Below are 15,473 nucleotides of genomic sequence, written 5' to 3'. Positions count from 1 at the left end.
AGAGCATCTGTGGTCCATTCAAATTTCCAGGTCGACAAAAACTGAAATTTCTCGAGTCCCTTCAGTGTCTCATAAAGATGCAATAGTTATGTTTATGTCTCTTACAAACACAGGGAGCTGAGGGGGTAAGAAACACTGTCTAAATTGCACAAATCCAATGGAACAGTTCAAAGTTGCAGACGTATTTGTGCAATCAAGACAGTGTGCAGGATTTTGCCTGCAGATTTCTGGTAACTAGAAACATAAAATAGCTGATTTTGAGTGCCTAGGACTTTTGTGTTTGTTTGTTTGTTGTATCAACAACAGATATCGATTTTTTATACTGTTGTATATCGAAGTTGAAAACTCTGGTATTGTGACAAGACAAAGACTAAATGAACAAGAAAACATTAAAACTTTTCTTTTATGCTGCACTTTTCAAACCTGAAGATGTTTTTTTCTGTTGCTTTGCTCTTTCTAAAACATGCAAATCTGTGCTTTGACCTTCTTTGACTGTTAGTTTGACCTCAGTATAGGAACGGCTAGAAGATGTTGTGGTGCATCATATGAGAAAATCCCTCTGAGTTCATACAGTAACAAGAGAGAATATCAGTTTCAGAATCCTGGCGTTCACGTCAAAGGGTGTAAGCCAGCTTTGTAGACTGACGGCACACCTTAAGACAGCATGTAGGTGCAGAGGTCAAACAGCAACACTGGTGAGGTCACTAACGTGCTGCTTTCACTCGTGGGAGAAGGCTATATTTCACATTACAAAAAATATAATAATGATGTTCGGTAATGATTAAAGTTGTAATTAGAATTTTGTAAAACTCAAACAGACAGGTAATTAATAGTGGTGGAATAATTTGAAAAGTAACAATTCAAAGTTCAACAGTATGCGGAAAAACAAAAAAAGTTGCAAAATGCATTAAGATACCATTATGCATCTAAATGCAGGATACAAATGCTCTTAGTAAAACAAAAGTAAAGTTAATTTGACTGACAAATCTGTTAGGAAAAAGATCTCTCTCTTGTGGGCGAAATCCAAGTAGAATCATGTTAATCAGCTGATTGCTCATAAATCAATCCTCCTCTGACAGGACACTCACCTCGGCCCTTCATTTCCCTCTAGTGCAGGGGTGGGCAATTGGCGGCCCGGGGGCCACATGCGTCCCCCATCAACCATCAACATGGCCCTCGGGTCAATTTTGACATATCAGTTAATTGGAAACATGAAGAAAAACATGACAAAATCTGCCATGAAATCATGAAAACCAGAAATATGTCCACAATAATATTTGATCACTGGTATATGTTGAGTTAAATTTGAGACATTATTGACTGTAATCGTTTTTGCATCCTACAATTTGGCCCTCTGGCAGTGAGAATTAAATGAATGTGGCCCTTGCTGTGACCAAAGTTGCCCATCCCTGCTCTAGTGGGATAGGTCTGGCTGTCAGTTTGTGCACCTACAACATATCAGAAAGGGAAAGTTTGGTTCGAAAACGTCCCATTTGAAGCTACAGACACAGTAGTGATAATAGAGGTATGCATATAATTAAATCAAATATGGACTATAAGTATGAAATCAGATTAACATACATCCAGAAAGTCCATTAACTGTGTTCAGAAACAGCAGACTTTGATGTATCAATAGCAGTGGACATCCCTGTGGTCAAATACTTGCAGGACAGTGTGTGTTCTATTCTGGGGATGAATGATGGCATTTATGAGGCACAAGAACTATCCATCATCTTGCAGCACAACAATAATATCCAGTGTTCTCTGTTTAGTACAAAAGCTGCTCGTAAAAAAAGACATTTGTTGCTCTCTGTCCATTCCAGCTTCTCCATAATCCACAATTCTCCTCTGTGTGTTTCCTCTCAGAAGTCTCTCATAGAGTGTCCTCATCACTGGTAATGGCTTTAATCTTCATCCTTTCCCTTTATCACAGTATATCAGGATACCAGGAGGCAGCTTCCAGAGCATGACCCTGTTACTATAAACTACATGTTGTTGTTTTTTTTTTACAGGCAAATTGTATTATCGAGGTAAACAGATAGCAAATAGTGTAATCACATTATTGACATACAGAGGCTGGAGGTCCTGAGCAGCATTTTCTATTCAAACCAGCTGCACGTGTTACTTCCCAGAAGTGTCTGACGCATGAAGGCCTGCCAGACACAGTGAGTAAACATATAAATCTTGTGACTCTGGAAGGATCAGAGAAATTAGATGATGAGGAAGAATTCCTAATAAGGCGTCTATGTCATGTCTGGCACAGCAGAAGAAAGGATGGCTATAAACTTGTTTTGGGTTTAATTTTACGGGAATAAAGTTGGAAAAGGATTGTGATTTTTTTTATGTGGATTTTTTTGGAGAGAAATAAAGATGATGTCATGCAGAAAAGCAGCACGGGAGCAAAGGGAGACCTGTCCTTTGTTTGTGAGGGGGTAGGCTATATGATGGGGGAGGGGGGTGATTTGACTGAGGGAGAGCAGATGTCAGGATGATAGGAGGGCTTCCCCACACCCCTCCATCACAACGCCACCACATTTTGCATCCACCAGTCGCCATGGAAACCAAACAGCAAAGCAGGAAATAAATCTTCCTACTTAAGAAAATGTGATAACGTCTAGGCATATAATAGCAAAAATCTAATGTATGGATGTCGAGGCAACACTACAGCTACATTTTAAAGACGAAAATGTATTTCTGCAGGTTTCCCAACCGCTTCCCGCATAGGCATCCCGTGTGCGTCTGCGCCACACGCAGCAATCCGCTGGCTCATGTCAGGGCTTCATTTTTCTCCAGCTGATTCACGGGGAAAAAAAAGAAAAAAAAACATAGCCTACACCACTCCTCGTCCTATTGGGTGGATTCCTTCTTCGGGTACCTTGCCTGACACGGCGAGTGTGGTGTTTGCAGAAATCATAGGCGTGGTTTTGGATGAAGATGCTCCGGCTGCTCCCGCTGGGATCCCCACCTGCCTTCACACCCGCGCTTATCACCAGCTGGTATTTTCCTGAGCCACTAGTGCGAGAATTTGATTAGATTCTACTGTTGTGGTTTTGTCACAGGGGATATTGATTTTCGTCCGGGGTTGCAGTGGGATTTGAGCGCTGTGGACGTGCCGGGCGCCCGGTTAATCACCTCCAGAACGGCGGCGGTGGCGCACACGGCACTGACTGGAGATAAACAAGAAGGAGTGGACAGCGCGTCGCTTGGCCTCCAGGCAGCAGCAGAAGAAGGAGCTTTAGAGGAAAAGGATCCAGAGAGGAGACCCTGGTTCATGTGCAGGGCTGTTCGACGCACAGGTCGCGCCCGCAGCGGTTCGCAAAGATGGGAATTATACGCAAGATGCCCAAAAGATCACATTGGCTCTGCGCATTTGTAGTGGCGTCTGTTTTACTTGTAGTGGACAGCAAGAGAGCCCGGCAGCCCCGCTGTCCCTCCTCATGTACATGTACCAAAGATAACGCGTTGTGTGAAAGCGCGGGGATGATCCCTCGCAGTTTCCCCACCGATGTCATATCGCTGTAAGTCATGTTTTCATTATTTTATAACTAAATCCGTAGCTGTGCTTTTCGTGGCAGATCTTTTACGCAACATACTCGACTGATTAAGATGTGGATTCCTTGTGCACAGTTATGGAACAGACTGGAGTAACTGTGTGAGACAGTCTTGCCTGTAGCCTATTAAACCAGTGTTTCTGTGTGTCTCCTGCAGATCCTTCGTCAAGTCGGAATTCACTGAAATCCCGAAAGAGAGCTTCATCCACACGCCTGCACTGCATCTCCTGTGAGAAATCTCTCTGGAGGCTTTTTTTTGTTCCTCAGTCTTTGTTACATGCTGTCACTGATCAACGCCATGTTTAATGTTGAAGACATTCTACCTTCTCTGATGCTGCACATAATTATAAAAACGAGTGGCTAAAAACGAGAATAGGGAGATTAAACCAAAAATGTGGGCTTCTTATCGATTTTTTTCCCCTCTTATGAATTTTCATAGCATTGTAGAGCGTTTCCTCTGCTGGGCATCCATCCAAGTCTTGCCTTAAGTTGTATCTGTGCATGTTGTGAATCAGACCCTGGTTTAAGAATGAGCTTTGTGCATGGGGAATCCCTCCTTTTGAAGAGGGAATCCCCTCTAATCTGTCTCATGGGGTGGAGTATTGACTGAGTCACCATGGCCTTCAAAACAAATAAGCAGAAAAAAACAAAACCTAGATCCTCTTTGATGCAGATTCTATTTAGGAAAAAGGGGAGAGTTTTTTTCTGAATCTAACACATGTCTATACAGCTGTTTAAGTGGGACAAAGGCTTGTTGTTAGCAGGAACAGTGAAATGTTCTGGGTCTCTCCGCACAGCCTCTTCACAGCCAACAACCTGGAGTCTATTAATGAGGATGCTTTCCTTGGTCTTCCCCATCTGGAGTATCTGTGAGTGGATAACAAATTTATCCTGGGGGCTTTTTTTTAGAAGGGTAGATTATGTCTTATTATTCATTTATTAACTGAACACCTTTTCCAGGTTCATCGAAAACAACCACATCACGTCGATTTCAGCAAATGCTTTCAGTGGACTGAAAACCTTGGTGCATCTGTAAGTATATCTGTGTTTTTTATTCTTTTTGATCTGTGACAGATGGACGGTTAAGAAGCTTTCTGATATTTGTATCACTGGAACGTGTTGCATGCCTGCTGGGGCAGGAAAGCTCTGTTCTTTGCGCTGCAAAATGCTGACAATGTTCATTACACAACATTTGTTGCAACACAGACATTTCTCTACATGTTGCACAGCTGCTACCATGATTGTGAAGAAAATCACCTTCACTTTCTAACCAAATGAAGCTAAGCAACATGAGGCATGAAGTATGTATAGACCTACAGTTTGATGAAGTGAGACGATTTATCTGTGCTGATTGTGTCCTGTAAATGTGTGTGTGTGTGTGTGTGTGTGTGTGTGTGTGTACTAGTGTTTCCAGACAAGAAACGTAATCCTTCTGTTTTTTTTTTTATGTCTAACATGAAACTCAAAATGAACCTAACTATAAAAACGTCTGTTTCTGCAGCGTGTTGTTAATCTCCTCCGTCTGACACCTACCCCCACAGCAGGGGTGACAGACATAAAAATGAATTCATCTTTATGCTGATACATTTTCATTTCATAAAGAGTCATCAGTATTAACAACAGTCTGTGTCATAACCAGCTACAAATTCCTCAGGAGCTCTAAATTATTCATCCGTCCATCCATGTAATTACCTCCTTTTATTATTCGAGACTAATATGAGAAATCATCGATGGTGTTTCCTGCCATCACCTGCACCAAAATATGAGGACTGACAGCACAGGGCATCCACGTTTGTATGATTTCACTTCATCGAAAAAGGTGAAAAACCTTGATTTAAAAAAGAGTTGCAAGATTAAAAACACAATCTATCTATGAAAGAGAACTTTTATAACAGCAAAATATTCTTCTTTCCACACTTTTGTGACACAGAAAGCCATAAAATGGCTGAGGAGGCAGCTCTAAAAATAGCTTAATGTTTCCTCAAACTCACAATAAGAAATGTTCCCCTGCACTCAGTCTCCAAGGTGGCAGTACGTGCTGAATTTCTTTATCAGATACCCATTGCCAGGAAACACTGCTAAACAAAAGGCCCCATGGAGAGTTTGATTAAGAAGTTTCTGGTACAGATGCACAGAGAAACAGTCTCATCTGTATCATTAGCATGTAACAGCAGAAAGTGGTAACAATGGACGCAGAGCCATTGTATTTATGCGTTTATGACAAAACAAGAATAATAAGTGTTTGAGAAGCTGTCATTTCTTCTTCTTTTTCAGGAGTCTGGCCTACAACAATCTGGAGACTCTGCCCAAAGATTTGTTCAAGGGTCTCGAGGCATTGACGAAAGTGTGAGTTTAAGTTCTTCTGTATTATCTTTAAAAAAATTGCACAGTGTTACATAACTTACAGAGTAATGTATGCCATCGTGGAAGATGAGTTCTTCTATATATAGAACACTTTGTCATTATTCCACTGCAGCCGAGGCTTGAAAAATGTGTGGGAGGTGCTTTTAACACCATTAAAATTACATGCGGCAGTGAGGAGAAGATGGTTTGCAATCCATCACACCCGAAGATCATTAGCGCTATTTTATGCTCCCTCTCGATATTAATATGAGCACAGATTGAAGCTCTGAAGGCCGGATAGCAAAGCCTTCATGACTGTATTGTTTGAAAATGAAGCCGATATATTGAGCTGAGAGCATTTCTGTCAGATCTTGAGGGGGTGTGGATGTAAATTTGGTGGATTTCTCCTTTTCAGAGACCTTCGAGGGAACCAGTTTACCTGTGACTGTAATCTGAAGTGGTTGGTGGAGTGGATTTACAGCACCAACGCCACAGTGGACCAGATTTACTGCAAAGGCCCGGCCTCACAGCTGGACAAGAAAATCAACGACCTGGCGCCACAAGCCTTTGACTGCATCACAACAGGTGCAGTACAAACACCACTGCTTTTGCCATTGTTTTATAGTGTGACCTTTTAGAGCAAATTTTGTCCAAGATGCTGACTGACAACTACTTCAGCATGTCCCGTTAGATCGCTGCAGCCCTTTCATGTGTGCACTGCACTCCTGCTTTATCCTGACATGGTCCAGGAGGGGTGGGTAAGGATATGTAAATGTCAGAAACTAGTCAACCCAAGTTTAAGTAGGCTTTTTAATGCCAGCCCCCTGGTAGTCTTTGCAAAGTGCAGGTAGTAGTATGGAACAATCACAGATAGCAAGTGGGCGAAATGATGACTTTAGGGTCGTGCCGAGGTTCTATCTACTTCTTGGCAAAGTTGCCAGCATAATGTGGTCTACTATTGCCGAAACACTTTTATGTTGTGGTGATATCAACCGAGAGACAGTCACCATTACAGAGGACTCCTCATCCTCCTGTAAGCTCTACCCAGGCAACCCCCACACCTGAACTGAACTAAGTATTTCAAGTTGCAAGAGCCAGCTGCAACTTATCTCCTGCTGTGGACAATTTCAGGACGTCTGGAAATGTTCAGGAATGAAGTATGAAAGGGAAAATTAGATGTTTTCCTTCACTAAGAGTTGTTAAATAGTCTAAATTGAAGTTTCAGAACTCTTCTCTTTTCATTACATGGGTTGAGTGTTGCTTCTATAGAGGAGATATAACTACAATTAACTGCTACAGCGACTACAGACGACCTTGTTAACCTTGAAAAAATTCTATAAATACATCAAATAAACTCAAAGAAAGTATATTCTTTAAAAAGAAGGACATGGGTCATGACTAAAGCTCAGAAAAAAAATGTAACCACATGTAGTGCAATAATGAAGCCGCCCTAGCAGAGCTAATTATCTTGAATTATAAGGTAATGCTATGCTAGCAGAGGAAACATTACAATTGTGGTTAATGGACTCAAGTAAAACACTCTCAAATATCAACGAAAGGGAACTTACGCTTACAGTAGCTGCACACAAAGACAACACTGGAGGTTAATTGTCAAGAATTAACCACATGAACATGTAGGAGCACATGGCACACAGCATGAAAGTCCCAGTTGAAAAGCGGGGTCCTGCTTAGGTGCCCATAATTATGCCTTACCATGAATGTCCAGTAAGGTGTGCTATGCATTGCCTGAACAAAATCATAATCCGATCTCTTGACCTTTTTGTCTTACAGAGTTTGCGTCCTACCAGTCCCTTAAGTTTGAATCCATATCTGTGGAGGCCTTTTCCTTTGAGAGTGACCAGTATGTGGTGTTTGCTCAGCCCTTCATTGGGAAATGCAGCTTTCTGGAGTGGGATCACGTGGAGATGGTCTTCAGAAACTACGATGACATTGACAGTAAGTGGGCTACAAGTTGAAAATAGGCTGTTTTGTGAGGAAGTTTACAGGTAAAGGTGTTTCAGTACCATTTTTCCCTGCTGATGGTGATTGGTTTTAGGTCATGAGTATTGGTACACATCAAGTGCCCACTTCCTTTTTACTACACTGTTGTTGTTTGTAGTTTTGACTGGATAATCCACCAGGAAGCAGTCAAGTTTTGGTGGGGCTAATGAATCATGGTATCAGATCGGTATTACTGTATTTAAAATGAGGGTATACATTTTGAGGAGAAGCCTTTAAAAGTAGAAGAAAAAAATCTTCTTTAATCCTTTCCTTCTCTTTTTTTAGGCACGTCCACCGTGATCTGCAAACCTCTGGTCATTGACAACCAGCTCTTTATCATCGTGGCTCAGCTGTTCGGGGGTTCACACATTTACAAGCGCGACACATCTGCCAACAAATTTATCAAGCTCCAAGGCATCGACATCCTCAAGATCCGCAAACCAAATGACGTCGAGACTTTCCGTATAGACGGGGAATCTTTCTTCATCATAGCCGACAGCTCCAAGGCCGGTTCCACCACCATCTACAAGTGGAACGGCAATGGCTTCTACTCTCATCAGTCGCTCCACGAGTGGTACAGAGATACTGATGTGGAGTACATGGAGATCTCCTCCAAACCTCACCTGATCCTGTCCAGCAGCTCCCAGAGGCCGGTCATCTACCAGTGGAACAAAAGCAGCAAGTTGTTCGATCGACGCACTGACATCCCAGAGATGGAGGACGTCTATGCCGTGAAGCACTTCCAGGTCAAATCTGACCTTTACATCTGTCTCACGCGCTTCATTGGCGACTCCAAAGTGATGCGCTGGGACGGGGCGCTCTTCAGGGAGCTGCAGACGATGCCCTCTCGAGGCTCCATGGTGTTCCAGCCCTTCTCAGTCGGCAGCTGGCAGTATGCCATCCTAGGCAGCGATTACTCTTTCACACAGGTGTACCGCTGGGATGCAAAGAAGGGTGAGTTCGTCCACTTCCAAGAGGTGAACATCCAGGCGCCAAGGGCCTTCTCGCCAGTCTCCATTGACAACCGGCAGTTCCTACTGGCGTCGAGCTTCAAAGGGAAAACTCAGATTTATGAGCATCTGGTCATTGACCTGAGCAATTGAGTCATTTTTTTTAGCTAGGTTATTTGACTGTTTTCTGAGATTGCTGAACAAAACGGAAAGGGATTCTTTGATTCTGACTTGAGCGAGGCAAACATTTCTCTTTTTCCTTTCTAAAATCTTCCAATGAAACAAGTGCATGTAAAGGCAACTGCATGCATCTCAGCCAAACCCCTTTGGCTGAGATGCATGTGGAGTTCAATGCCTCTCAAGTTAGGATTAGACCCTGTATGTTGCCAAGACATTAATGCATGACCAGGGCCTCACACAGGCCGTCCCATTCTGATGAACGCAGCATCCACGCTCATAGATCCATTCAATCTTGCATCGGCCGGTAGGTTATTTTTCTGTGTGTTCAGCTTTTCATGTGACTCAGCAATGTTTATACATTTGTAATCTCATATATTTATCTACAAAATGTAATAATGAAATGGTACCTTTTAACCTATTAACATGTTTGAATGAACAAATCTGCCAAAACAAAATGTTTACAATTTTTTTCTGTCTATCCACTTGTAAGCTAAAAAGATTTGTATTTGAGTGATACTTTTGTAAGTGTACGAGGGACCAGTCCAATTAAATACTTATTTGTTAGGAAGAATGATTTACATTTATGTTTATTATTTTGAAAATATCAACAGATATGTTGTGAGAGAATCTTCCTGAAAAGTTACATTTTTACTGTCAATGGTTTTTAATGTTTAAAGTATTGAAAATACAGTTTTTCATAAGAATTATTGGGGAGGTTTTTGGGGACATTTAGAACTATTTTCACACACTTGATGGACCTGAAATGAAAACAAAATAGAGGATATTGTTCATAATGTTTGACCTTTGACTAACATGTGTGCTGATTACAAACATTTTGTCATGATTAGGATTAAGTTATTGACTAATATCATGCTGTTTACAACCAATAAAGGTTTACATTGAAATGTTAACATCTCGTCTGAGCTTCCTGCTAGTTCAGTGTGAAATGCAGACACCCGGTCCTCAAGGCAAAACACATTGTCACGTTTGTTTCATAGCTTGAAACTCTTGAGGAGATTTTAAATGGTTATGAAGCAGACTGAAATGAATACTGATGTATCTGTATTACCAACAAAGACCCTATCATTAAGATTATTTCTATAAAAGTATTTTAGAGGCCAGTGTCACCTTTGACGTGGGGTAGGTGTCAGATGAGAGAATTATCAGCACTGCATTTTGTATGTTTGTCCAAGCCAGAGATTCATTGTGAGTTACAGGTAAAACACTTACAATAAGAAGGATGAGATCTTTGTCAGAAAACACTACCTAAAGAGATCAAATTTTTCTTGCTTGGTTCAAGGGAACGCCAAAAATCAACAATTCCCTAAAGGTCCTCACAGGTTTAAAGAACCCCTAACCCTACCTGTATAATTTGATAACGAGAAATTAAATGAAAATATATACAAACAAATAAAATCCTTTTTATTTTCTCCAACAAAGTGCACGCCTCAAATCTACAAAGCAGCACATTACAATGTAATGGAATAAATACAACAAAATCTGCGGAGTTTAAAATGAAAAACAAGCAAGGAGATACACAAGTACCTGCATAATCACACTGGTGGCAGGATTAAATCAGGCTCTTCAGAAAGACTCCACAAACACTGCTTTTTTTTTTTCAAGTTGATCATTTTACTTTTCATGCTTTCTCAGTACTTTGGATAAAGATGCCCTGTCCTCCCCTCCTCTTTCGAAAGGAACCCGATTTGAACCCTGCCTTTTTCGTAAATTGAGGACTACCAAACTAACACGAAAGAAATACAGGTGCATACTCTCATGTTCATACACATCACCCTGGAAAACTTGTGCAACTGCAGCAGGATCTCCAAAAATCACCGACCTACTGCTGAGAGAAAATAAAGTGAACACATTTTCAGTTTGAACTGAACGTACTACTCAAGTCTATGTGGTGCAACTTAGTGTTTTTTTCCGTAGGCAAATAAAATATAACATAAAAGGCAAGGGAGCACATCCCTTAATATTCAACAAAATAATTTAGTGCTCTTTAAATAAAATTAAAAACACTATTTTCATATGGTGGATCTTAAAAAAAATAAAAATAAAAACTCACAGACTGAAAGGATAATGGTTAGAGACATCAATTATATTAGGAAAGAACTCAAATCCCATGAAAAAAGACAGTATTGACAATTAAATTCTGTACAGAACGTAAAATCAATATACAATACAGTACCTGCAGATGTTATGCATACAGTACAATTCTCTTTTTACATTGTTTTAGTATGAGCTCCAGCCTGATCTATATACTGAGTTAACATAGGTGGAAAAGCGGCTATTTTTTAGCTTTCAGTTATTTTAATGGTTATTCAGCGAGGAGAGTAGATCTTGTAGTAGTAGGCATTTAGAAAAAGAGATTGGAAACATTATTGCAGAATGGTCATTTTCAGTTGCATACTGCATGTGTTACATGAATGTGTCCTTTGACGAGGAGCAGCGGGCCGATGACAGAGACAGAGGGCCGGACGGAAGAGAAAAAAAGGGCGGGGTTTGCTGATTTTGCTGTCTCTCCATCACAGAGGTCAAACCTCGCGATATCTATCTGATCCACTACCCTGTACAGTACATTCATGGCCAGTATTGCACGTTACCAGCCGAGTCCACCCTGATTCTGCGCGGTGAGGACCTTCAGTGCTGAATTTTTGTCCTGTAAGTCAACACTAATCCAGTGATGAGATGAGACTGTAACCAGAGCTCAACAAAGACTGACTGGGACTCCATCTGCTCGTCACAGTTTGAGCTCGTTGGCAATTTTGCAGGCGATATTCTTAAAGGCGATGGACGTGCCTGATATCCTCTTAAAGCGCACGCCGTTGAGTGAGAGGCGGGGCAGCTTGCACACCTCCATCTCCCACTGGACCAGGTTGTCCTGGCGAGCGTCGCCATGGACGCAGAAAAGCAGGAAGCGCTCGCGCTGCTCGTAATCGCAGCTGTTGGCGTCTAGAACCTTTCGGATCTCCCTCATCATCTCGGCGGGCTCCATGGAGGAGGTGGTCTTCATGCTCCAGGTGAAACGCAGCGAGCGGGGCTTGGAGTCACGACCGTTGTCCTCCTTAGTTTCACCTGAAGCACTTCTACAACAACAGATAAAAGACAGAGGACAGAGAGAAAAAAAAAAACAGAGACGATGAAGGATGCGGAGGTGAGTGACAGGTTTCCAGGAAATCTACATCTCAAGCAAATTCTCACCTTGGTGTTTCTGTCCTGGCACTGGCCTCTCCCTCACTAGGCACCCTGAAAAAACCAGGAACACACTGTTACTCCCATTTTAACACTTATTTCCCCAACTGCTAAAAACACCAACCCATATTCACTGGACAAACAGAAGGGTGTCAGGCATCATGCCAGGAAAGAATCCACAGTCCTGGGTATCAGGGATCAGCACACAACGAGGTCACTGTGACGTCTCAAAGTAGATCTTTAACAATTACCAAATGCATCGTCCTGTCTACCTTTCCTTAATCCCCACTCACCTGCGAGGAGTGGAAAAGTGGCTCTCATTCTTATATTCAGGGTATAATGTGCCCGATCATGACTCTAAAGCTCAGCATGAAGAAAAGGGGAGAGTAAGGAGAGGAAAGCCAGCAACTTGAGAAGCAGATAACGTGGCTCAGCTTAGTACGGAAAGAAGCCGGTGAGCCGTGAGGTTTGTTTTTGAGGTGGACACAAGGGGAGGAAAATACACGGCATAACAAGGGTGTCAGTAGGTAAGGGTTTGGTGTAGTGGGCAAGTATGTAGGGAGTTAAAGTAACACGGGCCAAAGTCAGTCAGAGTAGGAACAGGAAGGTCTTTTAGGGTTTTTATTTGAACAGGGGGGGGGGGACAGGTGCAGCAAGCGTTGTGTTCTCCTACCTCCGAGTTGACCTGAAAGACATAGCTCTATGCAGGGAGAAAAGGAGAGAAAGCTGTGAGCCTCTGCCAGGTGGGCCAGCGTGAAGGTGACACAAGAAGCCAACTGCTGTATGGATGAGGAGGCTATATCCTTTGGCTGTTCATACTGACAGCAAAGGGTAACAGTGTGGCTGTCTAAAAAGCTTACTAAGGATCTGGGATGTATAAGGGGAGCGCTGGTTCTAGAAAGCAGACAGAGTGTGGATGTTTTCCCTGCTGTATAAAGTACAACTGATCATCTGGACATATTTCACCTGGTATATTCTTGATCTTGCTTGAATTTTAAGGTTTAATTTTTGCTTTTAAGCTTAACAGAGACAAACAAATGCAAGGCTGCTTTATTTATTTCCATACATGTATTTTTAATGCATAGAGAATATCTATCTATACCTTCTCAATTTTGGGATTATAATCAAGTATTGGATCAACAGCTACTCAATCCTGAAGTAATGCAATAGCCATTAGCCTACAATTAGCAACTTTTAGCAATGTCCTAGTTTAAGGGAAAAGTCCCAAAAAGCTCTTCCTATCACCCATATCTGTATATTTAGCTAATTAGCAAACGATGGTGACACTTATATTTCAATTCATGTTCTGAATGCATGAAAATAGAATATAAAATGTAGTATCCTTTCTTAATTTTTCCCCGAGTTCAATTAAAGCAACAAACAGTTTAGTTTGTCTTAAATGTTTAAAAAGTGCACTCAGACATTTCTCTAATCTTAATCAGTATGAGTTTGATCCAGTGCTTCATCCAACTGAAAATATCATAAAACTATTTATCTCAAACCCTCAGACAGCACATGTATTAAAAAAAAAAAGAAATCCCTGGGGCGCCATTGGCCTAGTGGTAAGTTTGTGCACCCCATGTACTGAGGCAAGTGTCCTCAAAACGGGCAGCCGAAGTCGAATTCACCATCTCTCTCTCTCTCTCTCTCTCTCTCTCTCTCTCTCTCTCTCTCTCTCTCTCTCTCTCTCTCTCTCTCTCTCTCTCTCTCTCTCTCTCTCATGTGTAAGTGAAAAGTAAAAACCCTGTGTACCACACGTGTTGTGGTTTGCGTTAACCGACCTGCGGACAAACTTGGATGTGATCTTGCTGATGATCCCAGTGGAGGTGCCCCTGCGTTGCTGAGCGAGAGCCCCCGTATCGTGGGACAGCGTTGGTGAAGCTGGGGGGCCGTTGTAGGTGGCGCTGCGCCGGTCTCTGAGCTGAGCTCCGTGGAAAGTGCTGCGACTGGTGGTGCCCCGGGGGAACCTGTTCTTCTCTGGTGTGCTAATACTGTGTGCAGATGGAGAGTTGGAGGGACCCCGCGGAGAGGGGCTGCAAGGTGAAAGAAACAAAGTGACACACTTGAATAGTCTTAAAGTCGGCATACCATCTTGGCCGTGCTTTCACATGAAAATGACACACGTGGGACTGTTCCAACAGCTTCCACATGACGGGATCAGGCTACTCACCTGGCTTTGAGCTCTGTGTTGTCGTCGATGGGGGGCAGTGTGCTCTTCGAAGCATGCCCTGACGATGACATGGACTTGGTGTGGCGAGGTCGTGTGGAGCCTATTGCAGTCGACGGGGTGCTCCCTGACACCTCCGTTAAGCTGAGAACCAAGGATGAAGATAGTTCATCAAAACGTGGCTGTTTGTAGGACTTTGTTAGTAAAATGTGGTCTCAGATTAGACTTAAAGGCTTAATGTGCAACTTTTTGATCCAGCAGATGTCGCCCTTGAGCACCAGCATGAAACCAAAACAACTCGAGCTGCATTGTTGTGTCAGCACGCAAATGATAGCGCTCTTTAGTTAGCTCGTAGCTTCGCACTGCATGTAAATTTACAAGTGATCTAAAAAACGCTTATGTGTCCTTCAAACAAGCAGTGAGTGCAGTATGTTATTCTTCTTTTCTCTAGTCCCTCAATTAAACAACTTTTAAACGCGAGGGGATGAGCCGTACTCACCTGCTGTCTTTGCCATTAGGAATAGCTGCATAGCGGTCAGTAGAGGTTCGCTCACACACGTATGTGTTCCTGCGAGTCATTGATCCGTTGGTCTGTTTGTGGAGAAGAAACCATGCTTTCTGAGTACTTCTCATTCATATTATTATCTATAATATCATATTTGTTGATTAGCATGATCTAAGGAATGTGTGAGCAGTTTTGACATCCACTTCCTTGTAATATCTAAGGACAAAATAATGTATTGCTCATTACTGCTCACCCCGACAGCACTCGTAGTTTTCTTCCTCTCCTGCACCCCAAGAGGCGAAGCGGGAACGTCTCCTTTTGAGGTGCTGAGCTCCAGCCTGCGCGCTCCGTCCCACTCCTCCCTGTGGTCACTTTCCACGCTCAGAGCCTGGCCGCGCTTTGTATACGACACTGCCGGGGGCACAGACGGACCCACTGGAAGAGACACACGAAAACTTTAACACTTTTCTATAAACATCGCTTACTTCTAGGGCTTACATATCAGAAATGTTGAAACTATGAAATGACCAGACAAGGACATATTCTTTGTTACAAATAACATCAAGCAAAGCCACTCA

General features: G+C 42.4%; 3 protein-coding genes across 6 annotated transcripts in view; 2 read left to right on the top strand and 1 right to left on the bottom strand.

Annotated features, from left to right (window-relative positions):
* Positions 1-15,473, top strand: part of chata (choline O-acetyltransferase a) — a 125,724-nt gene that overhangs the window by 99,679 nt on the left and 10,572 nt on the right. The window lies entirely within an intron of this gene.
* On the top strand, positions 2,531-9,936 carry LOC132975343 (leucine-rich glioma-inactivated protein 1-like). Its single transcript, XM_061039830.1, has 8 exons — positions 2,531-3,518; positions 3,709-3,780; positions 4,349-4,420; positions 4,512-4,583; positions 5,826-5,897; positions 6,310-6,479; positions 7,686-7,850; positions 8,181-9,936. The coding sequence occupies exons 1-8, from the start codon at positions 3,322-3,324 to the stop codon at positions 8,996-8,998; spliced, it is 1,638 nt and encodes a 545-aa protein (XP_060895813.1). The 5' UTR covers positions 2,531-3,321; the 3' UTR covers positions 8,999-9,936.
* LOC132975353 (serine/threonine-protein kinase MARK1-like) overlaps positions 10,427-15,473 on the bottom strand; it is a 31,521-nt gene continuing 26,474 nt past the window's right edge. Inside the window, exons 13-19 of one of the 4 annotated variants that reach the window (XM_061039851.1) lie at positions 15,149-15,330; positions 14,890-14,981; positions 14,394-14,534; positions 14,005-14,256; positions 12,897-12,923; positions 12,233-12,277; positions 10,427-12,114 (exon numbers count right to left, since the gene is read on the bottom strand). In XM_061039851.1, coding sequence (XP_060895834.1) covers positions 11,772-12,114; positions 12,233-12,277; positions 12,897-12,923; positions 14,005-14,256; positions 14,394-14,534; positions 14,890-14,981; positions 15,149-15,330 — 1,082 coding nt within the window. In that variant the 3' untranslated portion in view covers positions 10,427-11,771. Of the gene's footprint in view, positions 12,118-12,232; positions 12,278-12,896; positions 12,924-14,004; positions 14,257-14,393; positions 14,535-14,889; positions 14,982-15,148; positions 15,331-15,473 lie in introns of all 4 variants that reach the window. The other 3 variants (XM_061039850.1, XM_061039853.1, XM_061039852.1) reach the window with 3 other exon arrangements.

The sequence above is a fragment of the Labrus mixtus genome, chromosome 6 (genome assembly GCF_963584025.1).
Source record: "Labrus mixtus chromosome 6, fLabMix1.1, whole genome shotgun sequence".
In the NCBI taxonomy this organism is placed as follows: domain Eukaryota; kingdom Metazoa; phylum Chordata; class Actinopteri; order Labriformes; family Labridae; genus Labrus; species Labrus mixtus.
Note: the sequence above shows the minus strand (reverse complement) of the source record. Positions and strands in the feature narration are given on the sequence as shown.

Bases quoted from the DNA above. Each gene is read 5' to 3' on its own strand.
- LOC132975343 (XM_061039830.1), top strand. From the start codon at position 3,322: ATGGGAATTATACGCAAGATGCCCAAAAGATCACATTGGCTCTGCGCA. The intron at 4,421-4,511 runs GTGAGTGGATAA...CACCTTTTCCAG, and splicing joins CTTCCCCATCTGGAGTATCT to GTTCATCGAAAACAACCACA. The intron at 4,584-5,825 runs GTAAGTATATCT...CTTCTTTTTCAG, and splicing joins CTGAAAACCTTGGTGCATCT to GAGTCTGGCCTACAACAATC.